The 27068-nt window shown below is 52.0% G+C and overlaps 8 protein-coding genes across 8 annotated transcripts; 4 read left to right on the top strand and 4 right to left on the bottom strand.

Annotated features, from left to right (window-relative positions):
- Positions 1 to 886: 886 nt before the first annotated feature.
- On the top strand, positions 887 to 3066 carry J3458_009352 (uncharacterized protein; the record flags this gene model as incomplete). The annotated part of the gene is made up of 2 exons (XM_007809034.2): positions 887 to 2112; positions 2184 to 3066. 2 exons carry the CDS (start codon positions 887 to 889, stop codon positions 3064 to 3066), a joined length of 2109 nt encoding a protein of 702 aa, XP_007807225.2.
- Positions 3067 to 4613: 1547 nt separating this feature from the next.
- On the bottom strand, positions 4614 to 6240 carry J3458_009351 (uncharacterized protein; the record flags this gene model as incomplete). The annotated part of the gene is made up of 2 exons (XM_007809035.2): positions 4614 to 5652; positions 5777 to 6240. The coding sequence occupies 2 exons, from the start codon at positions 6238 to 6240 to the stop codon at positions 4614 to 4616; spliced, it is 1503 nt and encodes a 500-aa protein (XP_007807226.2).
- A 629-nt stretch (positions 6241 to 6869) lies between these two features.
- Positions 6870 to 7178, bottom strand: J3458_009350 (uncharacterized protein; the record flags this gene model as incomplete). Its single annotated transcript, XM_066119730.1, has 1 exon — positions 6870 to 7178. One exon carries the CDS (start codon positions 7176 to 7178, stop codon positions 6870 to 6872), a length of 309 nt encoding a protein of 102 aa, XP_065975526.1.
- Positions 7179 to 10035: 2857 nt separating this feature from the next.
- On the bottom strand, positions 10036 to 12899 carry J3458_009349 (uncharacterized protein). The gene is made up of 2 exons (XM_066119729.1): positions 11882 to 12899; positions 10036 to 11782 (listed from the first exon to the last, which is right to left on the bottom strand). The coding sequence occupies exons 1-2, from the start codon at positions 12652 to 12654 to the stop codon at positions 10570 to 10572; spliced, it is 1986 nt and encodes a 661-aa protein (XP_065975525.1). The 5' UTR covers positions 12655 to 12899; the 3' UTR covers positions 10036 to 10569.
- Positions 12900 to 14459: 1560 nt separating this feature from the next.
- On the top strand, positions 14460 to 15655 carry J3458_009348 (uncharacterized protein). The gene has a single exon (XM_066119728.1). It carries the CDS (start codon positions 14664 to 14666, stop codon positions 15270 to 15272), a length of 609 nt encoding a protein of 202 aa, XP_065975524.1. The 5' UTR covers positions 14460 to 14663; the 3' UTR covers positions 15273 to 15655.
- A 2969-nt stretch (positions 15656 to 18624) lies between these two features.
- On the top strand, positions 18625 to 20762 carry RIM9 (regulator of ime2; the record flags this gene model as incomplete). The annotated part of the gene is made up of 3 exons (XM_007809037.2): positions 18625 to 18811; positions 18892 to 20194; positions 20261 to 20762. The coding sequence occupies 3 exons, from the start codon at positions 18625 to 18627 to the stop codon at positions 20760 to 20762; spliced, it is 1992 nt and encodes a 663-aa protein (XP_007807228.2).
- Positions 20763 to 21456: 694 nt separating this feature from the next.
- FUM1 (fumarase fum1) lies at positions 21457 to 23688 on the bottom strand. The gene is made up of 3 exons (XM_066119727.1): positions 23218 to 23688; positions 22079 to 23102; positions 21457 to 22004 (listed from the first exon to the last, which is right to left on the bottom strand). Exons 1-3 carry the CDS (start codon positions 23612 to 23614, stop codon positions 21815 to 21817), a joined length of 1611 nt encoding a protein of 536 aa, XP_065975523.1. The 5' UTR covers positions 23615 to 23688; the 3' UTR covers positions 21457 to 21814.
- A 1446-nt stretch (positions 23689 to 25134) lies between these two features.
- Positions 25135 to 26965, top strand: J3458_009345 (uncharacterized protein; the record flags this gene model as incomplete). Its single annotated transcript, XM_066119726.1, has 2 exons — positions 25135 to 25792; positions 25845 to 26965. The coding sequence occupies 2 exons, from the start codon at positions 25135 to 25137 to the stop codon at positions 26963 to 26965; spliced, it is 1779 nt and encodes a 592-aa protein (XP_065975522.1).
- Between the last annotated feature and the right edge of the window lie 103 nt (positions 26966 to 27068).

Below are 27068 nucleotides of genomic sequence, written 5' to 3'. Positions count from 1 at the left end.
GGACCGTGATAATATTGTCACATGTTGCTCAATGACCGTTACTGAATAAGCAAGCAAAACGCAACGACTGGTGTAATTCGTGTCAAATACTCCGTGAACAAGGCCTGATAGAATGCTGTTCTGTGTTTAACTACCAGTAAGGTTCATCATATCATCCATGCTTGCTTGACAGCCATTGTGGCACTCGACAGTATCCGACATAATATTAATGAAGGACTTCCTCGCTCTAATCTTTGAGTATTTGCACGTGTCAGACGCTAGTATTAGATGCTAGGCCAACTTACCTTATCCTCCATTCTAGGCTGAGGTGGATACCGAGGGCGATGTGGCTATGGCGTCCTCCGTACGCCGTACTCCGGGCGTCCATTCAGTCCGTTTTCGTGTGCATCGTGCGTGTGCGCCACTTAATAATACACCATCTCACGCCACGGGCCAATCGCAGGCTGCTGGGCAAGGTGAGCCAATTGCCAAGACCGTAAGCCAGGTCATCCAATCATATCATACTATGTGGGTCGGGTTCTGCAACTGTCACGAAAGAAAAAAAACATCCTCTCGCAATATTAGGGTAGGGGTTAGGTTCACGATATCCCGGGTTAGGGTTCCCATCTCTCAACTATCTCGCACATTCAGGTGCAAAAATATCAGGCCTTAGGCGACTCATTCGGTCGAGGTGTACTGAGACAGCTTCGATCATCCGAGGAGTGTCCATAACCAGCAGCAACAGGGACATAAGCTTCGCCGCCTCCGTTCAGTGGCACCGCAGACTTCATGCACAATCTTCTGTGATGCTCTTGGCTGTCGTCGTCACATCACTTTGTATCACGTTAAGTCATAACTTTGCTTGCTTTCGTTTCTTGGAGAGCAGTACGATAACGCGACTGGAACTATGGCAACGCGCACAAGAGGGCGGAGACGAAACAATCCTCTTCCTGAGATTGTGGGATCCCCTGAACAACAAATGACACCGCGAACTACGCGACGAACTATTGCCACTGTCAAGGACACCATTGCAGTCGTGGGGTATGGTTCTCTTTCTAAAGATCCTATTCCTCGCCGCGGCGCCCATCAACCAAATGATGCAGCTAGTATTGCCAGCTTAAGTTCGAGGCGTAAGACGCGTAGCGAGATTGCCGAGGATGAGGATGAGGATGAAGAATTCGAAAGCTCCCAGCCTCAACCGGAGGGCGACTCGTTGCAGGAAGATTCCCTCAGCGTGGACGATGTGGAACAATATCAAATCATGGCATCTCTCTTACCCGATTTCACGAGCGCTACAGAGGAGCTTCAGCATCGTCTGGTCAACGGTGACTACAAGAACAAAGTGTTTGCTGCAATTCTTAATTCGAAGCGCATCACATTTCATTCTCTCCTGGAGAACTACCTGAAATCCAAAAACGAGTCTTCATTTATCGATCTTCCTTGGGTAGAAGAGCTCAGCGAAGGTGCAGAGGGCGATGGCAGAGTCCTCGATGCGTCCTCACGCGCCAACATCGTCACCGCCCTCGATGGTATTCAGCGCTTGAAGGACAACACCATCTCCGACATTCTTCCTTTCCTGAAAGACCTCGACTCTGCTTTTATGCATCTTTTCAACTCCGAGGATAGCACTGAAGATGACTGGAAGCTAGCATTGGACCTCCGTACATGCTATTTCATTGAGGCGCTGGCAGCCCAAGGGGCACAACCTGATGTGATGCAGACAGTTGCATCTGTGTTTTGCAAAGACACAAACAGCAAAGATTATGCCCACCTCTTTGTCCACGGACCGTTCAAAAATCTGACAAGAAAACATGACACGGAAACTAGCGATGACGAGGATGAACTAATATCAAAGCGAGCAACTGAACTATACACAATCGCCGTCCAGAATAAGAAAGATCATGGTCTGGGGCGGTTGCGCGAATCTTGGCCCCTAGATCGAACACTGAAGGAGCTGTCACAATGCCTTGTCCAATGGTATGTCAACTCGAAGGACGCCGCAAGGGGTGAAAAAGCAGAGCTCAACGAGCAAACCGAACCGGGAAGAGAATCATGGCACGATGCTGAAGAGACTATTCCCGACTCTTTTACAGAATCGCAGCCAATTATCCGCCCTACGGGAGAAGAACAGAAGTACGTTTACGCATCCCATCTCCTTTTATTGTTTCCATCCAAAGATTTTTTTTTTAACATTCACTATTCAGAAGAGCTTCTTTGTTCCAGGGAGCAAAGTCCCTCAGAGATCTCCCATCCGGATCAAATCGCAAGCAGGCAGTCCCTCCCTCTAACCAACAGCAACACAATAAGACATCATCTCCCGTGCCATCAGACTATCCGCAAGATGAGACGAGAGACCTTCTACGCAACGACGTGATCCGAGGCCCACGTCGAGCTCAAAAACGAAGGCGCAACAACGATGAAGGTGAGGACGACGACGACGACGAGGAGTTTGAAGACGACACACGTGGAGTCCCTGAATCCCGAGTCTCGCGTATCAAGGCCCGAGCCGCCGCGCAAGCAGCCAAACGCCAGAGTCTTCCCACCAACCCGCCTTCGCGATCCATGCCTCCACCCCCTCGGCCAACCTCATCGCTGCCACCCTCTACAGACGAACCAGACTACGAGACCATCAAGCAACTCAAGAGCGAAGCCATTGCCCGCGCCCGCGCCCGCGCCCTGGACTCAGCGCAGCACCTACCGTCCTCGGCCCCTCCACCACCATCGTCATCAACGACCAACACCACCACCACACACGCCATTGAGACACCCCCCAAACAGCGCTACGCATGGAGCAACAGAGACTGCAACTTGCTCCTCAAGCTCATCAAGGAGCGGCACGCCGCGTGGGCCGCCATCGAACGGGAGCACAATCATGAATTCGAGCACCCCCGTAACCAGCAGGCGTACCGAGACAAGGCACGCAACATGAAGGTAGATCTCTTAATCACGGACGCCATCCTGCCGTCCGGCTTTGATCTAGTCACGCTCGGCAAGAAGGAGATAGCAAGGTTACTAAGTCTAGGCAAGAATCCCTATAGAAGGGAGGATGATAAGGAAAACGGAAAGGCCCTCAACACAAATATTTAAGACTGTCGGGAGATGTTGGTTGTTGTTCTTTTCGTGTGGGTTCGACGTGCGTATTAGCTTTATTTGTATAATTTTTTAAATGCCGGATATTATATCTTGTGGGAGACAAGGGTTGGAAGAGTCTGAAGGATCCGTATCTCATTACTGTCAGTATACTTGTGTAGTCATGACGCGGTTCTCATTATATGCACTTTTCTGTGTGCAGGATATCGTCATGTATGATGGTGAGCAGCCCGTAACGGTGGCTTGCTCAGCTTTCAAGGCGGGCGGTTGAAGTGAAATACGGAGCGCATTCTCCTAGATGCCACAGGCCGACTATGGCATCCGCAACTGCACCATCCTCAGCTAAATCACCACCTTGATACGAAACAAAAGCAGCTAGCAAATGTCTTTAAACGACTATACATAGACTATAGCACTATCCCTACCCAAAGGCCAAGTCCTGCCCGCCGCTCACATCCCCAATTCACACGTCAAATCATCATGTGCAAAAACTGTCAAATTGATCAAAAAGCCACTACTCTACAGGCAAGCCTGGTCAATTCCACCCAATTCACATGGCCGGGTCATTTCGCATCTCCCACCTCCCTGCTCTCCTGTCGTTGAGGTACGAGAAACGCGCCCTGGGGATTATACTCCTCACTCCCGTTCAGACAACTCGTTCGTCCGGTTGGCAATTCGCCAAACCCACGGCATCGAGCCCAGAGAGCCAGCCTCCATCCATCCCATGACACTTTCTGTTCGCCCCAAACCCCTATTTCACACCGGAATTCTTGGCGAAACCCCCAATCATTCTTTTGTCAGAAAGCAAAATACTAACAAAGAGAAAAGGAAAAAAAATAATGAAAGTTGACACACGTAGTCGATAATAGTACCGTACCAAATCTGTTGACTGAGGGGAAAATAAGAGTAAAAATGTTATAAAGGGAAAAAAAAAAAGTCCTTGTATTGGTTAGGAGAGACATGACAGTTGTTTCCCGACCCTGCGTCCTGCGGGAAAAGTACCACATGGCAATCAGGAATCATGAAAACCTGCATATTGACTATAGACGGGCATATCTAGACTTTAAGGTCGCCTAATGTTGCTCACAGAGATAGCGCAGGGCGCGTCGGACAGTCAAACCTTCATCATCCTCCGGAAAAACTGCACTCGGCGCACACGGATTGGTGACAGTCGGTAAGTAGGATGTCTTCTCGCTAGAATGTCTGCGTAGGTGGGAATAAACATGCTTGAAGGAAAAGGCAGAGGTATGTCGCAAGCTGCGTGTAAACAAAGAAATAGTCGAGGAGACTTGCTCCAGCAGATAATGCAAAAAAACAAAACCAATACTGAGAGACATTTCATGAGCGCCAGCAATGGGCAAAGCTCGTAAAGTCGCGGGGTATGATAATATCCGTAATGGTAGCTAATACAAGCCAAGCACGAAGCGCCGTCCTCGTCGAATTTGGATTGGATTAGACTTCTTTTTCTTCTTCTTTTTTTTAGCTCCCGTTTTCTGCGCCGCTTGGTGGCATCAGGTTTTCATGACAGTGAGCGATTGCATCATCTATCGATGACGATAGGGCAGGTCTCGCAGCTTCAGGCGATTCGTTCTCCATCCTTCATACCATTGCTCTCGGCTGGCCTCACGCAACTCGCCTCGCCACTCTGAGAAGACTGCCTCCTTCAAACGCGTGAAGTCGCAATGCTGCTCATTGTAAGGATCAGCAAATCCCCAAGGGAACTGGCGGCCGATCACAGCAGGCTCGTACAAATCGGGGCTAATGATGGAGAGGGGCAGGAACGGGATCTCATCTTTCTTTGACTCCTCTTGAGCTTTGTGGCGACGGATGGACTGGCTTGACAATCGCTTGGAGTTTGGAGAACTCGCTACAGAAGAGTTTGCATCTTTTGGCTCGCTTATATCCGAAACAGCAGCATCTTCTTCCTCCTCGTCAATCCTGTCGCTGTCCTCGTCCAGTCCGAGCGCCTCAAGCGGGTCCAGGTCAGCTTTCTTGATGCTGTCCCAAACGGATTTCTTTAGCACATTCATATGCTTGGTAGTGATGGTGTCTGCTTTCGCAATAACTGGAATCACAGTGGTTTTGCGGTGGAGACTGCGCAAAATTTGGAGATCGAGGTCGTCGTCAAGAGCGCCGGACGCCCGAGCGCGTGAATCATTGCCTTGGTAACCAGTTGCCCTGTTTCGGGAGGCCGCAATATTACGATCGAGACGGAACGGATCCAAAATCAAGAAGACGGCGTGAATGTGGCTGTCCTGAACACCGGGTGATCGCACAACCTTCATCTCCTCTGCAAAAGTCTCCTCGAACCTGCTCTCGAGAAAAGCGCTCAGCTCCCTCAATTGCAGATCCACCAAGTTCTTTTCAATGCCTTCCGAATCCCACAAAGTCAACCCAATCCGCTCGTTATCAATCTCGGTTTCCATGAAGTGGGGAACAAAATTTCCCGACGCCGGAGCTGGAATATTGAAGTCATCGTCATCAGTCTTCTTAGGTCGCTTTCTAGGCGGAAGAGCGAGTGCGGTCTTGAGAAATTCGAGAAAGGAGGTCTTGCCGGCGCCGGTAGTTCCAATAACTAGGATACTATATTCCTAACAGTTAGAAACAATGAAGAAAGTTGAGACAAAGAAACAGGCTAGTGTCACAAGTTGCCAAAAGGAACGACGAGTGACTTAGACACAGCGCCAGGAATGGAGGGGCAGCTCACTTGAATGGAGTCGGATCCTTCCTTCTTCGAACCCTCCTAGGGCTGTTGATGGAGCTAATAGCACTGCTGGCATAGCTGTACCGTCCACGGTGAGTCATGCTCTCAGTCCGAGCATAAGGGTCGAAGGTGTTGTTCGGAATCGGTGGCACTGGCGGAGCAGGGCTTGATATGTAATTGCGAGGTTCATTGGAGGCGCGCACATAATAACCACCTGAACTCGAATTGGAAAGACTGTAAGCTAACTCAGACGGTTGCAACTCCCGTGGAAACGTCTTGGACAATTGCTCGGTATTGTTGGCGAATTCGGGCAGCTTTGGAGGAACTCGCGCAGCCGCTTGACGCTGGCGCTCCAGCTCAGCCTCTTTAAGGGCTTGGGCCTTCTTGCTGCCTTTGCCAAGATCACCACTCTTGCTCCGTCGAAGCAACATTCCGAAACTGGGACGACGCTGTCGTAATTCGTTCATGACAAGAGTAAGTCGGGGAGGCGTGAGTAGGAGACGTTGAAAACAGTGTGATGGCTTTCATCAATGACAGCCTGGGCCACGGATCCACGCGCGGTCCGCGCAGCCAGGAGGGGAACGAAATAGAACGATGCAACCAAGCAGGGGTCAAACGGATATGTGGAATGATTTGATGATGATGCGCCGCCAAAGAAGAAGGGGGGTGTTGTGTTCCGCCCAGGTTCTAATAACAAGTCAAGGGGCACACACAGGTAGGCACCTAGCCGATAGCTTGTGGTCGATGGCGGTTGGCTGACGGGAAGCTGAGAGAGAGATGATTTGTTGGTGTTGAGCAGGAGTGCGTAAGTGGGCATTCCATGCAAGAAGAGACTGAGGGCAACCTGAACTGAGCTGGACACGAGCCCAAGACTGGCCTCTGTCAGGTCAAAAATTGCACCGAGGCGTAATACTAATGAATCGCGAGCACTTGAGCAGAGGGGCTCGGAGCCTTGAGCCTTGAGCCTTGTGGAGATTAGGGGATCGCTTCTCCAGACATACAAACGACCCTGACTGATGCTTGACGGTTTAAGCGGCCGGCCGGCGGTGGGTTGGTTCCATGGACAGCTGCCACGAAGTGTCAAGCGGCAAATTTATTAAGTAGGAGGATCGGCCACTGAAAGACTGTCAGAACTGAGAGAGAAGGGCTCAAATGCGACCCATGAAAATGGTATACCAGGTGGCGACGCAGCACGGGAGACAGGCTTGAGGAGTCCAAGAGTTGAGAAGAAGCCCTTCTTTGCGAGCACCTGGGAATACACACACAAGCAACCTAGGCCATCCGTCATCCACAAAGCATCCAGGCTACCGGGACCCAGGCCCCAAGACCAAGCTAGATTGGAGAGCATGATGATCGATATGCTAGCAACATTGCTCTCCACAGGCCTCCAAGCTCCCAGTGCCATGCTGGTTCAGATGGCCCCTTGTCGGGACTCACCCATCATCCACCCGGCCAATTAGCAGGCTTACGCCTCGTCCACTCAGGAACCGTATGAGGCTGTTGGCCCAATGTCGAATGGAGGGTATGGAAATAGGGGAAGAGGTCCAGCCAGACGTGCAGACGTTTCCTCCATGGCCATACATGAGCTTCCAATGTACGTTCGAAGTGGGCATCCGAAAGAGCCAAGGTTTCGGTAGCGGCGGAGACTTGGGGGCAACGGGGACGCAAAGTTCGACGCTAGAAGCAGCTAGTTTGGCCTTGGTGCGTGGAATTGGTAGGCTGAAGATGGTGAAGGCGATGATATCAATGCTAAGCCTGTGTGTTGTCTGGTGGTCGCGAAAGCAGGGGATCGCCAGGGGTCCCAGCTACTAGTAGATTGGACGACAAGCGCGAGCGACCGCCTGAAAACAGGCAAAAGGAGCCGGTAGCTCCCTGTTCCGCCACCAGACATTTCGCATTTCGGGCCAGTGTAAGCTCACGTAGCAAGCGGCGATAAGAAACTGTTTGTCCTGTACGGAGTAATTCTTACATTAATTTCCCATCTCCAGCCCACGAGTTGGTCCCATTTCCATATTCACCGGTGCGAGTGCGCCTTCCTCTTTCGCAACGACACTCGCGACAACTGACAGCGTTGGTACTGGGCACACCCGTTCCTTCCTTCTCGTGCCTTCAATAGTATTAATGAGCCTGACTAGCAAGGGACTCGGTGCACAACACCTGGTCACTTGGTGTTACAAGGAGTTCGCAGTACATGGTCTCCCACTTGACTTCAAAATGTTGCCCCGCACAGTCAAGGTTCACTCTTCAATCGGCCATTTTCCTTCTTGTCCCGCGCCATCTCAGCTTTTGCGAGGCGCTTGGTTGTTCGACTGTTACCGTGAACCAATGTAGAACACATCAGAGACATATGCGTTGCCAATTACAGCATGATTACCTACTTGTTTTCTGTGGCAGGCCAAAGCGGCCACTTCGGCATGCCTGACCAGCTATTACGCTAATGAGTCGACGATGGACAACGACTAGGCTTTGCTCGGTCCTTCCAGGCTCAACGCGCACAGGTCTTTGCTCGAGATCAACGCAGTTCTGGCTTAACTCTGCGCCGTTCAGCCGAATTTACATGCTAATTTTACTTCCCTCTTCACCAACCATACGCAGCATCCCAGCTGGTACGCTACGCTAGCCAGTGTAGAGCAAGATTACACGCTGTAATACAAGAATCCAAGGCAGCCCGTGTTCAGACTTCGGTCAGGTACCAAGGCACACCCGCCTGCAGGGTCGGGATCAAACGCCGCCATCACCAGTCCAAGAAGTAGGGCCAAAAATAGGGAGGTCTCTGGAGGAGGCGGCGGCGGCGCCCGTCCACACGACCACAAGACAGAACGTGGGCGACATGAGCTTCATTTGCACTCGTACATACGGACTCGGCAGATCTGGATCGCGAATAGCTGGCTCTTTGAATAGACAAAGCCAGCACAGAGATAGTTCGATTTGCCCACGGTAGCCACAAAGCACGCACCCGAGAACACACAGACGCTAGCGAAGGGAATCCAGCTAAACATAGTTCCAAGACCTGCATGATCTACGACCTAAGACTCTCGGCGAACAATGAGTATTCCTTTAACTGCAGAACAATAGTTTTCCACTATACGAAAAGATGACCCACTCGCCTCTGGCCGCGGATGCAGTTGGCACCAGCCGTGCCCAATTATTACAATCGATATCGGCGAGTCTCGCATGTGTTATCATGTTACCCGTGCATACAACCAAAAAAACTTGTGTCAAAACCCGCCCTAGAGCACAGCCAGAAGTCACAGGATTGCGATGGATCTAATGAACAATGGGACGGATAAAACCAGAATCACATCCTAGTGAACCGTATGCCAGCGCCAAGATTGCATCCAACTCTTGCTTCAACCTTGACCCGCCAACCACCAAGGCCAGTGAGCAGTAATACCCCGACGTCTCAAACTATGCCAAGGAACTTTTGCTTGCCTCGGAGTCTCAAATCTGGACTTTGCATGGAGTGCCATGGCTGCCATTCACGGCACATGTGTCATGGGTACTCGGTCTAACCAATGACTTACGAGTCGGTGTCGACTGCAATGCTGCAGTGTCTTTTTTGCATGAATTTCTATCCCCAGAACCCTTGCCTTGTCATGTAAATCACGCACTCCACCGGTCGTCCTAACACTAGTAATACGTTGTACAGCGTGTAGACCAGGCTGTTGTAGGTTGTGCGTGTTAGTCAAGGTATTACAAGGTCGCCCCCAAATTTTTACTTTTATCATTGTGATAACTCGTTACGGGCTTGTATGTAGTACGTGTGTCCTAGCCCATACATACACACAGTACGACACATTGTCTAACCATGTTTGTGGTCTCGTGCCGTGGATGCAATTTTTTGTCGCAAAATTATTACAGGACCCTGTCTGCCTTTTTTCAGTACGGGTCGGTCCGCTTTGTATGACTCTCTTCTTTTTGAACTTGACGTCAAAGAAAAAGAAAGTCAAATTGATTTTTTTTTTAAAGAATGAAAAAATGGAAGGGCAATAAAATTACAGGAGTTACTACAACGCATGCAAGTCCATCCCCAACCCTGGACCCCAACCCAATCAGAGCCAGGATTGTCGGGTGTCGCAAGAGGTGAAACGACAGGGAAGGCTATATTATGCACCTTGGCATGTGGGCTGGACATGGGCATGAGAACGAAAATTGGAGTCCACGATGAGGAGGCTGATTGGTGCTCTGTCCGATCTGATCTGTTCGTCTCCCGTCGTCGGGCTGCTTCATCCGTGTATTAATAATATCTCATTCGACTACAGAACAAGAGTACGTGACTGGACCTTTGCGGCATTGAAGTAATGGATGATGACGGGGAATCTTTTGTTCTCGAGTCTATTCTGGGCATCTAGTTGTTCTCGAAGGCATTGAGCCCGTCTTGAATCTGTGTAGTAACTCTTCCTCGGTACAGTATACACCATCTCAACCTTAAGAGTTTATTAAGAACTTACTGCGGACGCAAGACATCGCAGCAACAAGAACAACAAAACGAGATCCCTCCGCCCCCCGAACGCATAAGTACCCCGACAAGTTCATCCGTCCAGCAACTCAGTTTGTAAGCCGAATGGAGCACCGGCGTTTACAGAGTGGTATTTTCTTCTATCCATATCTAGTCTACTAATGAGATGCAAGTCCAGGTGTATATATCTCACACCTGTTTGTTGTACACGCTTGACCCACGACGCCATCGCTGAAACGAAACTCGGCTCGTCTATCCTCTTCGATACCATGTACTCTTACAGCCAGTCATTACCGAAAAAAAGAAAAAGAAAAGCCGAGCTCTCCCATATACCCATTTATCCCTCAAAAACATCATGCTGCAACTCAATGCCATAGTCCTGCGCGACACCTCTCATTCTCCTCTCCATCTCGTCTTCCATGCCACCCCCCAGTCCCAACCACTGCCTCAGCTTGAAAAAGTAAAATGCCACATCGGTCCCAAACATGACTGTTTTAAAGAGCAAGTGTCTCCAGGCGTTGGTCATCCTCTGCGTCACGGGGAGGTTCTTATCCTGGAACAGGCTCCTGCTCGCCCACTCGCCCATCATCTTGACCCTGTTGACGGGTGATCCCAGATACTGATTGTTCCCTTGGACAATGCGCATATTTCTTCCGATGAAGATAAGCTCCTTGGGCCACTTCTCCTCGTCGGCCAGCATATCGCGGAGACTCTGCTTCATCAGCTGCTGCATGGCGTAGTGTCGCTCCGCGGGCGTCTTGCCCTCCAAGTCATTCTTGATACTGTTGCGGAGCGAGTTGTCGCCGCCCTCGTAGGGGCGCATGAGCGTGGCGCTGGCGAAGAAGTCGGCGCCCTTGATGCCCCACTCCGACGTGACCCTCGAGATGGTCTTGTTGTCAAAGGTCATGAGGGCTTTCCAAAAGGCGCTATACTGGTGCCGAAACGTCGGCGACATGTACACGTAGAGGCCGTGGTCGATGAGGACCAGCTCGGCACGCCCGCTGGGCAGACGCCGGATGAAGATGTTGCCCGGGTGGGGGTCGCAGTGGACGACGCCCCATTTGAAGATTTGCGCCGAGAACAAGTCGACCATGGTCGTCATGACTTCCTTGGTGGAGAGGCCGAGGCCGCCGCGGCCGCGGGCGCCCTTCCACTCCTGGCGCTCGGGCTTGATCTTCTCATTGTAGGGCCTTGCGCGGAGCTCTCGGCGGGCGGCGGCCATGTCTACAGGCGGCAGCGCCGTCTTCGCACCCGGCGAGCCTTTGCCGTGGCCGCCAAGCCAGCGCGACGTGAGGGCCTTCTTGTCCCAGAGCCGGACGCCTTCGATCCACTCCGTCGTCAGCACGCGCTTCGTGGTGAGGTCGGAGTAGACGACGGGCACGTAGACTCGGCCCCTGAGGCTGCTCTCCGAGTTGACTAGATTTCTCATCGTCTCTGAGTTTTGGGCCTCGTTTAGGAAATCCGTTTCTAACTCGAGACGTTCCGTGATGAAGGGGACGAGTGTGTAAAGCGGGAGGTCGAACCACTTGGAGTAGATCCATGTAACGGCCCTGCGTGCATCTGTCAGGATCCTCTCCTCGTCCTCCCCATCACTGGAGTTTGGTATGTTGAGGGTAAAAAAAAAAAAAAAAAACAGCTAGACGGCGTACCTGAAAGCCCATAGATCCCAAGCAATCTGCTTGGCAATCTCCCGCTTCTGAATCTTGATGGCCACCTCGCGCCCATCCGGCAGTCTCGCCCAGTGGACCTGGGCAACACTGGCACTCGCCCTCGCCTTGCGCTCCATGACGCCCATGCCCTCTTTGCCCGTGAAGCTGACGCCAAACACATCCTCGACGCTCTTCCCAAAGTCCCTCCGGATCACGGCCTCGACGTCCCTCCAGTCATCCTGCGGCGCGTCGTCAAACATGCGCCCAAACATCTTCTGGAACTCGGGCGGCAGGACGGCGCTCTGCATGGCAATCGCCTGGCCGATCTTGAGGTACAGCCCGCCGTTGGCGCGGAGCAAGTCAAACAGCCGCTCCGCATTGCGAGCGTGCAGCTCCGGCACAGAACCGGCCGTCAGCGGCTCCGGCCTGAAGTTGACCTTGTAGTCGAGGGCAACGAGGAGCGTCGTCGTAAACGTGCGCAGCGTCCTGGCGAACCCCGAGGCGTAAATCTGGCGGTCTGCCACGTATATCGTGCCGCCTGCGGCCAGGCCCACGACCAGCCAGCGCGTCCATCTCCTCCCCTTCTTGTACTGCTTGGCTGCCCTCGGGGCGCCCAGCTCTTCCGGCGATGGCGGCCGGAGGGGCGAGAAGCCCCCCGGGCCCTGGATGCTTCGGCGGGAGGCGGCGGCGACGTCGCTGCGGACAAGGCCAAGGCCGACGCGAGGCACACGACACGATGCCCTCGAGAGGGTGAGGGTGCTGTGGCGGAACATGCTGGGTGGTGCTGCCGGCCCAGCTGTTCAAAGTCGCCTGCTTGATGTTGTTATGCGCACGCCGACATTAAGAATGATGGCCAGCACATGTGTGGAAGTCGGGAGAGGACTTTGGTGGTTGAGAGGTTGAGATGGGAAGCTCTCAGTTTTTTTTTTTTGCGGGCCGAGTGAAATCGCCGAGAAGCATTATATCCGGCTCCGGTCGGGGATTTCGCATCGCCCTCGGGAGGTCCCATGTTCCGGACTATGTATGTCAATCGGTGACGACTATACAGCCCTTTTTAGCTAGTTTTTAGTTATCATCAAGCTAGTATTGAAAGCTTATCCCTTTACGGAAAACTTGTGGTGGCTGAAGTCATCAGTCAAATTCCAGTGCACTAGTGTCGACGCATTAAGAATGACGCACATCAACGCCGATATCATTGCCAGCAACGTCATCGATGCGCACTGATACGTAGACACATTGGAATAAATACCCCATGTTTGGGCAAACAGCAAGATAATAAACCGTCATATCGACAGCAACAGTTCCGCGTACACGGAATGATGGAGCTGTATGTACCAAATGTCAAATTGGCTATAGGGTAGCCAGTTGGAAACCTTGAAACCAGAGCCTTGTCTCTCGATGTCTGGCTAGTAGTCAATGTCAACTGGTGCTTGTAACCTGCTTGGCCTCGAGATGGGGCATGTGCCGACTAATCAGTGTTGCCGTTGGACTGATTGGATGATGTGCTCCAAGCAGGCAGTCCCACATGCGGACAATATGCGACAAGTTGTCGTAGTATCTAATACACTCGTCTATATAGTTGCATGTTGACCTACAGGATAGTCAAAGACATTTGCCCATCCCGACAATCTTGGCATCCTCTCCAATGAAACTAGCAAGCAATGGGAAAATAACCCCGCTGACAACCGGAGTATTCACAGCCATCCATCTCACCTGCTCCAAACCTCGCACATCAAACGTGGCCTCGATGAAACTCCACAGCAGCCAGGAACCGTATCTGAATCTTGCCTTGAACAGCCAGACAATCTTACCGAACGCCACCGTAATGGTTCCCGACTTCACATGATCCACAGGAGCGTTCAATTGGATTCTTCCTGCACACGTAAAGGTTGACTCCTCATGATTGGAATGGCATAGACAATGGTCAGGCTGCCGGGGGTGTCGAGTGGTTGCGCGACTTGTCGGAGGAGGAAGAAAGGCGTGCGTGTCATTGTTCGAAACTTTGCACAGGATCTGAAAACATAGAAACTGACCCAAAATCAGTGTGATAGAACCGGCCCCAATGCCGCCGATGCATCAAAGCTGGGCTGCCTTGTGGAGGCTATCGTGAGGACATCGTTTGGGCCCAGACCGCCGCTCCTGGAGACGCATTTCTTGCGCGAGACCCAACGCTCCCGGATTGCCCGATGAGATCCGCGAGGCAGTAGTTGTACTATGGTGCATTCAGCGACGGAACGCTGCCCGGCGGTCGGCAGTACTCGTCAGACGCAATCAAGTTTGCCTCGGTGGGCTGGCTTAACCTCATCGACCGTCTTCGCTAGTCTGAGGCTGCTCTTCAGCATGTGTCTATTTCCATAGGCACCTTGCTACTGGTTCTGGATGCCCAAGACGGCCAGTTACGCGTGAAGAGCATTCAGACTTATAACAGGGCTATTTGCGAGGTGGCCAAGGCTTTGAAGGGAGCGGACTGATACCAACGTGATGGGTTGATGGCAACCGCTCGGCTGTTGTCATTCTACGAGGTGGGCTCGACTGGCCAACAGCCTGGGGTCAACGTGCTTTGCTCTGGAAGGCAGGCTAACGACGCTCATCATAGGTCATGGTCCCGGCCGTCGACAAGTCTCAAATGCTTGCCTGGAGAGGACACAACGAAGGAACCGGGGCCATGTTTCTGGCCAGAGGCCCCCATGCGTTCAGGTCCGGTGCGGCGCATCAGCTCTTCATCGACGCTCAGATTATTCTGGTATGACCTGACACCTTGACCTTGGCCACGAGTAAACTGATGAGCCTCTCTGCACGCTATTGTCCAGATTGGGAAAAGACAGCGGTCTCCCTTTGGCACGCACGAATGGAAGACGGTGCCATGGTACATCCACCCAAATCAGTCAAAGACGAACTGATCGATCTTGTACAGGAGTTACCAGCCATCCTGGAGCAAGTCGTGGCATTCCGAGCCCTCGAACGAGTAGGAGCCACGAAGCACCTCGAGGCGCGAATCATTGCCCAGTGCAACCAACTCCATCGAGATTCTCAGACTTGGACGCAAAGGGTACCAGATGTCTTGACATTTGACTACACGCCAGCAAAGCCGCCTTTACTGGCCCCCAGGGATGATGCGGGCATTTCGCTTCTTCACCTGGGCGAGATATATTGGATCGCGCTGATGATATTGTACTCGGTTCTGAACTTTTTTACTCAGAACGAGCACAAGCCAAGAGGCACAGAACAATCTGTCGCGCAACACAACAAAGATGATCGAGGTGGTACTCTTACACGCGTACCTCTATCCACTTCTCCAGACCTCCATGCCTCCAAGTGCGTACACGCGATACACCTTTACTGGGGGGGGAGAGCGGCGTCATCGAGCGCATTGCGGGTCTGCTGGCCTTGAGTTTCGCCATGCGGTACTATCCAAATGAGAAGTCGACGGAGCACAATGGTGACGAGATGGACGTGTTGCAGCGGATTTTGGATATCAAGTTGTTTGGTTCAGAGGTTCGCTCACTGGTAATAAAAGTCAGTGGAGGAAGCGTCGTGGTCGACGCTATTGATAGGGGCATCAGGCTTCCGGGAGACGAGATGTCGTGGTTTTGAATATCTGTTTGCCTGGGGGTACAATTGCTGGGTTGGACGTCTTTCTTGTGTCTGATCTCCTGCCTCACATTTAAGCCATTGCAACAGATCACGAAGATCATGATGTGGCCGACGCGTGTAGTCCTGGAATTATAGATATGATTGCATGCGCTTGTCGCAGTAGATATATGTCGGGGTGGGATTGTATGTACTTTATGTATGTAGTAGTTACGTACGGAGTACATGTCATGTTGTACTACCACGCACAACACACCAGACATCGCACCATACAGGCAGGGCTAGCCCCGCTGAGAGTCTTCGTTGCAAACTCCTGCCAAGAACGACAAAAGGCAAGGAACAGCCAGGAACAAGGAAAACAAGCTATGTTGGATCAGATTTGCGCCCACAGCCCCGCATGTCGGTGGGGCATGCGCGACGTGTGACGGCAATCTTGGACACGCTTGGTACTCTCAAGCACCTGCAAGTGTGCTTTCAGTGTACGCGATATGTATGGCAAGACGACAATGCCGTATAATCCAGCATTATAGTACTCTTCTTTACAGGCGGGTTGTCCTTTGGCGACGGGCTCCATGTGTCTTGGGGCAATAAGCGACGTGCGCGCAAGACATTCAAGACAGTGGGCTGTGTGTGTCGATCTGTCGCGGGACGGCCAAGGGGAAGGGGACAAGGACAAGCCCAGTCGGTCGCTAATGGTGACCAGTCGACTCTATTAAATACATACATACAAATGTGTGGCTTCTTTGTCACAGATGGTTGCCGGTGGGAGCATTTTTCGCGTCTCTAGTGTGGCACCTCCAATTTCCCGCTTGATGCATCAGCAACTGACTGAGCATATCAAGAGGGAATCCGGTACTCCAAAAATACTGCTTGCGGCGCGTCGTTAATCGGAGAAGAAAAGTACTATCCGAAACGGGGGAACCTTAGTAATATGAGAGTTGAGCGCCAAGAGACTTGTTATTTGCAGACTGCCTTTTTGCATGCGAGGGAGGAATGCCAAGGTTAGTACTCAACAACAGTACTATTGATTTACACTCCCTGTAGCAAGTATTTCGTACCAAGGTAAGTTGCAAGGAGGTCACTGAAGACTCCTCTACGGAGTACTCCATCAACTGCTCTGCCCACCATACAACGTACGACGATGAAAATACTCCTGGTCCACGGAGTACTCCGTGCAGGCGATTGTACGCACAGGCAATGGGTGCAAGCATGGATCAGTTGATACACATCCATGACCCATTCTGTTCACCAATTGCTTGTGTGTCCAATATTGTGTATTAGAGTACAGTTTTGTCGTTCCTACCCAGAGTAGTTTGATATGTTAGCTGCCAAATATCGGCAAATAAAGAGATTCGTCGCGGCCTTGTGTGCACAATTTCGTGAATAAACCGGGCCGAGCGCGTCATTTTACTGTTTTCTGCAAGGGCAAGCTGCCTGGGCTTGACAGCTCTGGGAACCTTTGGGGTGAGGTGGCCAGTGAAACTGTGAAGCCGATTTTCATGTATGCCCGGCGTACGTCACCATGTTTGTTCATTGCTGATGGTGGCTGACGAGGGGAGATAGCCTCGACTGCATTCATTTGGTGTGGTCCTGGAGCGCGGGAAAGGCCCGGGCTGGCGTTGGATGAACGTGGAGGACGCCCGCACGCGTACATACATTCGTACACCGCTTGTCACCGGTTTGTACTTTGCTCAAAAGTTCTACTCCGTAGCGCGACGATGAGTACTTGGGTTCTCTGTTGCTGTTGCACCAAGTTATCGTGACCGGGTCTCCATGTTTGTGCCATGCCTCGTGCCACGCCAGATCGGACCAGCCAAGCCGCACACACAGTTTCCGGTTGCAAATGCACAACATCAGGGTGTGCAACAACGTGGAAGTAGCAACCCAAAGCTGCTTTTTTTCAAAATCATCTGCGGACAATTAGACTTTAAGACTACGGAAGAAATGTTACCGAAGTTGCTGACCTTGGCCCGTCGCGGGCATTTCGTCTGCCCCAGGTTTGACGAGCAGCGTTACCCCCCCCCCCCCCCCCCCCCCCCCCCCCCCCCACTCAACACTCTTGTCATCGTATCCGTCCAATGGGCCCTTCGTTCCCCTGACAGGGATGTTGATTGAGGGTCAGGATGGCTTGAATGGCGGCATGTTGAATCAATTGAATTAAGATGGCTGTGTTGATGGAGCACGGAGTAAGCTGCATGTCTCTGGCCGCATGTTTGTGACTCCATGGCTGTGGCTGCTTGGCTGCAGGCTGGGACCTGCAAAGCATGCCACGCTAGCAGGGCTACGGTGGGCTCTGGCTGCCCTCCAATCCCTAGCCCCAGTGTAAACCAGAACCCAGCCCCCATCTCCCCAATCAGGATCGCCTTACCTGCCGGGACCCACTGGCCATTCCACTCCCAGCACTTGAGACAATGGTCCTTGGCCCTGTTGGCACCGCCGTTGGTGTCTCGAGTCTCGAGAGATGTCTCCATGTCTTCTCCCACCAGACGTCTCCCATGTCTCCAGTGTCTCTTTGCCGCGAGGTTGACAAGTCGACCAGTTGACCAATTCGGGCCTTCGAGGTCAACAGCCAAGCCGTCCAGGCTGGGTCTTCCCGCGACAAAGTGTCCGCACTCGCTCGACCCTCTCCTTCGTTATCTTTGCGTGACTCTTCTGTAGCAAGGGAACGTCGCTCCAGCATCTAGCCAGCGGTTGCCGTCTGACTGAGCTGTTGCGGAAAGCATTTGTCGTTGGGCTCAATCGTGCCGACTTGATTCTGGATCGCTGTATTCTTTCGCTTGTCCGTTTATTCGGCCGCTCACTTATCGACTAGCCTTCGACGAGCCATTCTGACGCTATCGCCGCTGGTCACTGCGGAGACAGAAGAACCGTGGACGATTGAGTTTCGCCTTCATCATATGCTGCATCATAAACACCATTGAATGACGGGCAGCGTTTCCTTTCCTTTCCTTTCCTTCCTGCGGAAATTAGCAGTCGTCCTTTCTCTTTGATCTACCGGGTATGCGCAATACGGTCTCCCTATGACATCAACAGATCAACACAATATAATTGCCCAACGGCTTCCTGTCGACTACTCACGGTTGTGCCTTGACTTGCACGACGTCAACCTTTCAATCAAAGTTCGCCGGTCGGCGTAGTCGGCCGCTGTCGTCATGGTACGACCAGCAACACCCTTGACGGTGCTGCTGTTTGCAGCCTTCATTTTACTTCTCTTTTCGGTGATTTCTATTCCCGTCACCAAATTCGTGCCGCTCGGATCGTTTGGGGATGTCAGGTATGGCGTCTTTGGCTACTGCCAGGGTGACGCATGTACCAATATTGCTATAGGATATCCGCGAGGTACGCCTGATCGAGAACATGCGAATGTTGAATTGCAACGTGACAAACGGTATACTGACAAAATTGAACCTTTCGTGTAGATGGAGCATTAACCGATGAAACTCAAAAGTTCGATCTGCCTAGCTCAGTTCGCCATACTCTGTCCGCCATTCTGGTCATTCACCCCGTAGCGGCACTCCTGACTCTCATCATGTTCTGTCTGGCTATCGCTGCCCACATGCACAGTGCATCGCATTCGTCGAGATATCTCCTCGTCCTGTTCGTTTTTATCCTGATCACCTTTCTCGTTTGTGTTGCTGGTTTTGTGGTAGATGTGCTGCTCTTCATACCTCACTTGGCATGGGGCACCTACATGGTGTTGGCTGCATCCATCGTTCTTGCTATCTGCACCTTTGGGTCTTTCGCCATGCGACGAACCACTGTTAGCAGGAAAGCTCGTCAGAAGCGCATTGCGGAGAATGCAGAGATGAGTGGTGAAAACTACTACAACAGAGACGGTCAGGTCAAGTCGGCCCCTATCTTTGCCAGCCAGCCATCTTTTCCCGTTGTGAGCGGTGGAAATTCCGGAAAGGATAGCCTCCCTGCATTTGCAACCTTTGAAAGTCAGAGTCAGCGAAAGGACGACCAAGTTAGCGACGAGAGAATTCCTCTGACACAACGAAGTCCTGTAGAGAGATCAGCAACCACTGTTCATAGCGACGTGGCAAACATGGGGGAGGCCACTAGTTTGGCCAGTTCAAGGCAATCGCCGTCACGGGATCGTTTTGGAAATCCCATCAATGGGCCCGATGCCTATGGCAGGGAACGTGGTAGAGGCTACCGCGGCGGACGTGGTGATGCTTATGGCCGCAGAGGTTTCGATACCTATGGTGTAGCAGGTCGAGGACGTGGTGGAGGAAGAGGAGGTTATGGTCCCTTGCCTGGCAGAGGGGGAGCTCGCGGGCGAGGTGATTATGGCCTTCCACCTCGAGGAGGACGCGGGCCGCCTCCGATGGGAGGCTACGCTAATTTGCCTCCAAATCAACACAATCAGAGGCCGCCAGGTAACGAATACGCACCATATGGACAGACCCAGCCATCACAAAATTCATTGGACCGTGGGTGGAATGGAAGCCAACACGGCTTAGTAGCGGATAACAATGATCTTCCCCGAGCCGAGTCTCCTCCGCCCTTGCCAGGACAAGTCCCGGGTGGTTCACAAGCTCTGGACACCGACACTACTCCTCTGAGTCCGCCGCCGCCAAATGTTTACGGTCAGCATAACCTACTTCGAGATAGCGATGTAGATGTCGCTGGCATGGTTGGCTTGCAGCAAGGTCGTCCAATGCTCGGTGGAGGGCGTGAAACGATTATGAGCGACGGAAGCAAGTACAGCACCGACGAGTATGACTGCCTCTAATTCCGTACATGCCCATCTTATTGCTTTCCTAGTTTGCTAATGGTTGGTAGGCCGCAACAATATGTTCCACCACGGGCTGCGTGGAATCAAAATCCGGGGAGAAACTCGCCAAGAGCTCCTTCTCCAGGTGGCCAGAATATGCCTCCAACGAGGACAGGATCGCGTAGCGACTACTACGAGGACACCAATCCTCGATTCGATACTACGCCTCCTTCTGGACCGGTGCAAAGCCACCACCCATCTGCCTATCCTGAGCCACTGTTCGAGGATGCTCATGCTACGGGTGGTAGAGCACGAAGCCCTGCCGAATCAGAACGATCTAATTTCACGTCTATTTCCCAACGAGGAGTCAATCCTCGATGGGAACCACATCCGCCAATGCCCAACCAGGCACCCCCGAGCCGTCGACCGGTTCAGATGAAGCAGCAGCGTCAGGATGTGCTCTTGAACAACAACCCCGACTTCCAGTTACCAAGTTCACGCGGGCCAGGACCGAACCGAACCGGCAATGGGATGATTTCCGGAAGCGCTTACCCTGGAGGCGCCATTTAGGGGAAACCAGTCTTCAAAATGGCCCCAACCAAAGCCGGACCACTGTAAATAATGTGCTTTCAAACTCTAAATATTGGATTCTATTAAACCCGTCCGCCGCTCCTTGCGGAATTTGCAAAATCGAGCATAGCAGAGCAGAGGATTTCCCGACTTTCAGCTTAATCCAGCATGATCAAACTCTTTCCTCAATCCTCGGAAGGCGAGGTTGAATTTCCATCCTTTTGAATTTACACTTCATCACGGTCCCTTAATTGACAACTATGATATATAAAGGGATACACATAGCCTCTGGACTATCTTGAGGACTCTTACAGTCCCTTTTCTTTTCTGGCTGTGCCTCGAGATGCTTCATATTGTTTTTTTCTCCCCTTTTTAGTCTTGTAAATAAGATATGCGGGCAAGGCGATTGCCTATTTGGTAAACACTACGACACATTCAGGTCATTTCTGTTTTTATGTTTTTGTTGCGTACAGGTCTAAGTTGACCTCTAATGAGAAACCGGGGAACGTGAGGATAGCGGCTGCTGTCATGACGCGCAAATTCTCTTTTGCATATTACTAGTTGATATTATTGCAGCGCAGCATAACTGTTGGGACACGAAGACCTGTGTCATCATTTTGGTCGATATGATGTACCTGTTGGCCTTGGACGGGGGTCGCGAACCACAAGAATAGACGATAAGCCGTGCTTGGAGATACAAAGTTGCCTCCTACTATTACCACTCTTGCAGTGAAGCTCGCGATTGGGCGACGAGTATGCGTGATTGAGGCTCCGAGCGTAGAGAAGCACTCGTCTGTAGGTCATGTTCACACTTGAACATGCCAGTTTGCCAGTCAGGCCAGTCAGATTGTAGTAAGCCTCATTTACAAGACGAAAACACTCGATACAATAGACAAAATTTACTGCATATTCCACCGCCATGCACTTTTTTACTTTAATTTAATTAAATGCTTTTATTGTACATATGTATAAAGTTTTGTTCTTAGGTTGCATGCCATATTTAATTCATAGCGAGTCAATACGTCGTGGCATGTCTCTCCACTCAGGCGAACCTACCGCTTGTAGGGGCTAGGTCCAATCATGAGCTCCGGCTTGACGAGGGTATCGAACTCGTCCTCGGTGAGAGCCTTGAGCTCCATGGCGCTCTGCTTGAGGGTAAGGCCCTTCTTGTGAGCGTTCTTGGCGACCTTGGAGGCCATGTCGTACCCAATCTTGGGGTTGAGGCAGGTGACGAGCATGAGGCTGAGTTGCGTTAGCTTGCTGGTATAGTATGTCCTATTGTATGGAAGTAGAGGGGCAAGAGGGCAAAAACTCACGATTCCTTCATGATGTGAGAAATCTTCTCCTCGTTGGCCTGGAGGCCAGCGACTAGGTTCTTCTCAAATGAGCGCATGCCGTCGGCCAGGAGGCGAGAGCTGTGCAGCAGGTTGCGGATGACGAGGGGCTTGTAGACGTTGAGCTCGAACTGGCCGTTCATGCCGCCAATGGTCGTGGCGACGTTGTTGCCCATGACTTGGGCGCAGACCATGGTCAGGGCCTCACACTGCGTGGGGTTCACCTTGCCGGGCATGATGCTGCTGCCGGGCTCGTTCTCGGGGAGAGCCAGCTCGCCAAGGCCGCAGCGGGGGCCGCTGCCCAGGTAGCGGATGTCCTGGGCAATCTTGGTGAGAGAGGTGGCGACGGTGTTGAGGCTGCCGTGGGCCTGGACGATGGCGTCGTGGGCGGCGAGGGCCTCGAACTTGTTGGGGGCGGTCTTGAACTCGGTGCCGGTCATCTTGGTGACTTCCTCGGCGATGGCCTCGGCGAAGCCCTGGAAGGTGTTAATTCCGGTGCCGACGGCGGTACCGCCCTGGGCGAGCAGGCGGAGGTCGGGGATGGAGCCCTCAACTCGCTTGATGCCAAAGTCGAGCTGGGCGACGTAGCCGGAGAACTCCTGGGCGAGAGTCAGGGGCGTGGCATCCTGCAGGTGAGTTCGGCCGATCTTGATGATCTTCTTGGCCTCGAACTCGTCGACCTTGGCCTGGAGAGCTTTGCGGAGGCTTCGCAAAGCGGGGAGCAGGTCGTTCTCGAGCTCAAGGACGGCAGCGATGTGCATGACGGTTGGGAAGGTGTCATTGGAGGAGGCGCTGCGGTTGACGTGGTCGTTGGGGTGGACGGGCTTCTTGCTGCCCTTCTCGCCGCCCAGGATCTCGATGGCGCGGTTAGAGATGACTTCGTTGGCGTTCATGTTGGACTGGGTGCCGGAGCCGGTCTGCCAGACGACGAGCGGGAAGTGGTCCATGAGCTTGCCATCGGCAACCTCCTTGGCGGCTTGCTGGATGGCCTGACCAATCTTGGGGTCTGAGTAAACGAAGGATTGTGTTAGTGAAATTCGCTCAAGTTGGAATCGAGGCCATGACGCATCCCCCGGGCCCCTTCAGTCACCAAGACAACACACATCGCAAAGCACACGTACCCAGGCCATATCGCATGTTCACAGTCGCAGCAGCGCCCTTCAAGATACCAAAGGCCTTGACAATGGGAGGCGGCATGCGGTCCTGAGGCTGGTTGATGCGGAAGTTCTCGAGGGATCGCTCCGTCTGGGCTCCCCAGTACTTGTCGGCGGGCACCTGGATCTCGCCAAAGGCGTCACTCTCGGTTCGCGTAGCTTGAGCCATGTTGCTTGCGGTGCTGTGAATGCTTCGGCACGACGGGATTCGAGACTTGAGCTGTACTTGTAGCTGCGGGGTCCATGTAACGGCGCCGCCACGACTGGCTGAGGATGCTGCAGCATTAGCAGCTCGTCCGACCCTGGGGACGGAGCTCTTGACAAGACCCGAGGCCAGCGCTTTGGATGACGTTGATCGCAGCATGGTCAATTGGCGTGCCCCCTTTTCTGTATTTCCCTGGTAAAAATCAGAGAACCCCGTGCAATGCTAGGAAGTCTATTCGCTCATGAAGAAAAGAAAAGAAGAGAGAATTGCAAGCACGGCTGGCAGTGTCTGGGGCAACCAAGGGTAAAAAAGTTTCTCCGGTTTTCCCCGGGCGTCCAAACGTCTCCGTGGTCTTAACAAGAGGTTCTCGGGAAGAACCGAGAAGTATAGATGAGGCATGGTTTCTCGTTTGATATCTGGTCGCATCATGGTGTCTGCTGCATTTGCGACGAGCTTGTAATGAAAGCCCGGCGTTGTAGTAGTATGTTTGGTCACGTAGATTGTGGACGAGGACGAAGTAAGAGAGAGGCTCTGGATAGAGGGTACATTTTGATGCGGCGCGTCAATGGCAAAACCATGTTGCTTTGTTCAAGTATTGGACCATTGTCCAATTTCGAGTTTCGAAGCGCTATGTAGTTGCGCGCGGTCTGTGTGATGGCTTTTTTTCTTTGACGGCTTTGAGCATCCAAACACTAAAGACCAAGGGCTTTTGTCAGCTGTCAACAGGTGAGGTTCATGGCCTCTCATATCTCGACAGCTGGCAAATGCTACAGACACTGGTCACAATCACTTTATTTTACTCTTTGTATTGGGACTGGCTTTTAACTTCTTCCTCGCAACCCCCCCCGGTTTCGTCTCATCGGCACCGTCATTTTGGATTATTTATCTGCGCTCGAAGACTTGAAGACTCGAACGACTTGACGTGGTTGGCGTGGTGGGATGGGCTGGATCACCATCTACTTAAGTTCCTTAGTGACATTTTTATTTTTATTCTTATTTTTGACTATACGCTGCGTGTAGCAAAGTTACTTTTTTGGGTTTTCGGTGAGTAGCGCGTCACGTCTAGCTCGAGCAGCAAAATGTTCAAGTGTTTGCATCATTTGGGAAACCTGCACACGCTGCACCTTCCTTCCTTGCCGTTTGGTCGTGCAGGAAGGAGCCAAGCAGAAGCCTAGTCTCTGCCGGTCTTAAAGCATGAGCCATGATACTTTTACCCAGAAGCCACTGCCTTCTTCTTAGCTTGTCTTTCTGTCCTCTTTACTCTTTGCCATTGCTTCTTAAGTTCCTCCTTGCCGTGGTGCTTGAAGCACTCTGCTCTTAAAGTTTTTTGATTTGTTTTGTTAAATGCTTCTGATTCCGTAGTCTTCGAGGACGGATTTCGTTTTGATCTCAAGAGTATGAGTTGGTGCCCAGGGCTAAGAAAAAAAAATCTCTTCGCATTTACCAACCAAATCCCTTTCTTTTTCGTTTTCTCCTTTTTTTTTCTCACAAGAAATCAGAAATCAAAAACGTTGGAGAAATATTATAGAGCCATTTCTTCTGCTCTTATTTGCAATCGCAACCAACATTTATTCTAACTCGGACTTGCCGCCAGATCTCTTCAGTCTACTATCAAAACGAAGGTACGAAGAGTGGTAGGCTTCAGTTTGCGCGTAACGACCGCCATTACGCTTGGCATCATGGACGCCGCACCTCTTTCCGATACCGAGTCTACTTTTTCCCCGGCTGTTGTTGATTCTGCTGTTGCGTCATCATCCCCCCAGCCGACTTACACTACTGCGGGAACCATCTACAAGCCAAGTTCGTCCCAGCCACTTCAGCCGCCTACTCGTCGCGGACGCTTGCCCAAGTGGTCTGATGGTGGTATTCATTCCAAACTTGCCCTCTTCCCCAAATCATCCTTGCCAGGGATGTCGATGAAGGCTCTTGGAGGCCGTCCGAACTCGGCACTCCAGCAGTACACGCCTTTGCAACAGAACAACCATCGCGCCGTCAGTCCCTTCAGTGAGCCCGACCATCTTGTTGCTAAGATGCCGATAGAAACACCTCGGATACGTCTAGGGAACACTCCAAAGACCCTCTCTGCCCCCACAATGTCTGAAAATTGCAGCCAGGAGAAGGCGGCGGCGACAGAAGATGGCGAGCATTGTTCCCTCGATGGGAGTGATGACGATAGTGAGGATAGCGATGCCAAGATAACTTTGCTCATGAATATGCCTGTCAAGTCACTTTATAATCTGGCTTCTTACCAAAATCCGAGCCAGAAGTATGCTCAGAGGGCGCTTCAGCGAGGAACGAAGTCGAGGCCACTTACGCTAGGCTCATCTTCTATGGGAAGTACCACATCGACCAGCCCTCCAACATTGTCAGCATTCAATCCTCCCTCTAGTTCAAATGAGATCGGAGGCCCCTCAAACCTGGGCCATCAAGGACCGACAGGATATCTTTGGCTTTAGACGGGTTGAACTTGATGCTGCTTCCAGGGTTGACGATATATGGGATGCAAGAATTGGCACGCCGACACCAGCCTTTCCTAACCCTCCCAGGATCAACTTTACGGTTAGCGAGGTCCCGAATTCTGTTGGAAATTCTTCCCCTGCAAATGGTACACTGTTACCCCTAACTGCTGGGCCACCAGGGCAGCGACAGTATCGCCCCGTGGCTGTTGAGTCAACATTCAGACCATTTGCAAGCGCAGGACCCTCTTCGCTACCTACATCTAACCCAGCGGACGAGGATACGCTACAAATTGCAAATCGGGTTCTGTTAGAAGCCGGTATTGAGGATGTCTCCCTCGATTCGCTCGGATCTCTATTTGCAGAGAATTTGAACAGCACTCCCTCCTCCTATCCAACCTGGGACGGTGGTGCCGGGGATACGGAACCTCAAGGACCCATCCTACCAACGGGACCCGTCTATGAGGATGAGATGCAGGATCAATTTCGTGACATTACAGGTCCTATGGAGCGCATGAAGGTCTGGGACCCGAATGAAAGACTCATCCAGACAAGGAGTTGGCGGGACCCTTCTCCGGAAGTTCGAGCTCTTTACAAGCCTGGCACCGATAGACTAACCGAAGAGGCGTTGGCGGCTCGGAATAACAAGGTTGAAAAGTGGTGGTTCTCGGGAGTCGATAATATACACAATAGAACCAGACCAAAGAATAGACCAGAGAGGATACCTCTTCCCCAAAGCTTGCCTCGGGCGGATCAGGATTTCGGGGTTATAGGAGACAGAAGGCTAAGGACGCCGATGAGACTTTCGGAGAAGGCTTCAGTAGAGGATGCTTCAGTTGAAGAGACGACTGAGAGGAAGACTGCGCAGACGACTGAAAAGACCACTCAAGAGACCACTCGAGAGTTCATCACGGAAGAGATGACAGAAGAGACTCATGGGACTACTCAGGAGACGACGGAAATTACCACGTCAGAGAATGACAGGGTCACCGTTGGAGAGGCACAGCGAAGCCAAGGTGGAGAGGGCCCAACAACAGATTCTATGATACACTGACTTGCTCTACTGAGCGGTAATGGACGGACAGTGACAATCTGATATTATGGGTACCGTGTGTAAAATAGACTGTATTGGAATTGCACGTTTGTGGACAAGTTAA

Source organism: Metarhizium acridum (genome assembly GCF_019434415.1).
Source record: "Metarhizium acridum strain ARSEF 324 chromosome Unknown scaffold_141, whole genome shotgun sequence".
Classification (NCBI taxonomy): Eukaryota; Fungi; Ascomycota; class Sordariomycetes; order Hypocreales; family Clavicipitaceae; genus Metarhizium; species Metarhizium acridum.
The sequence above is the reverse complement of the archived record's forward strand: the minus strand, read 5'-3'. Positions and strand labels throughout refer to the sequence as shown.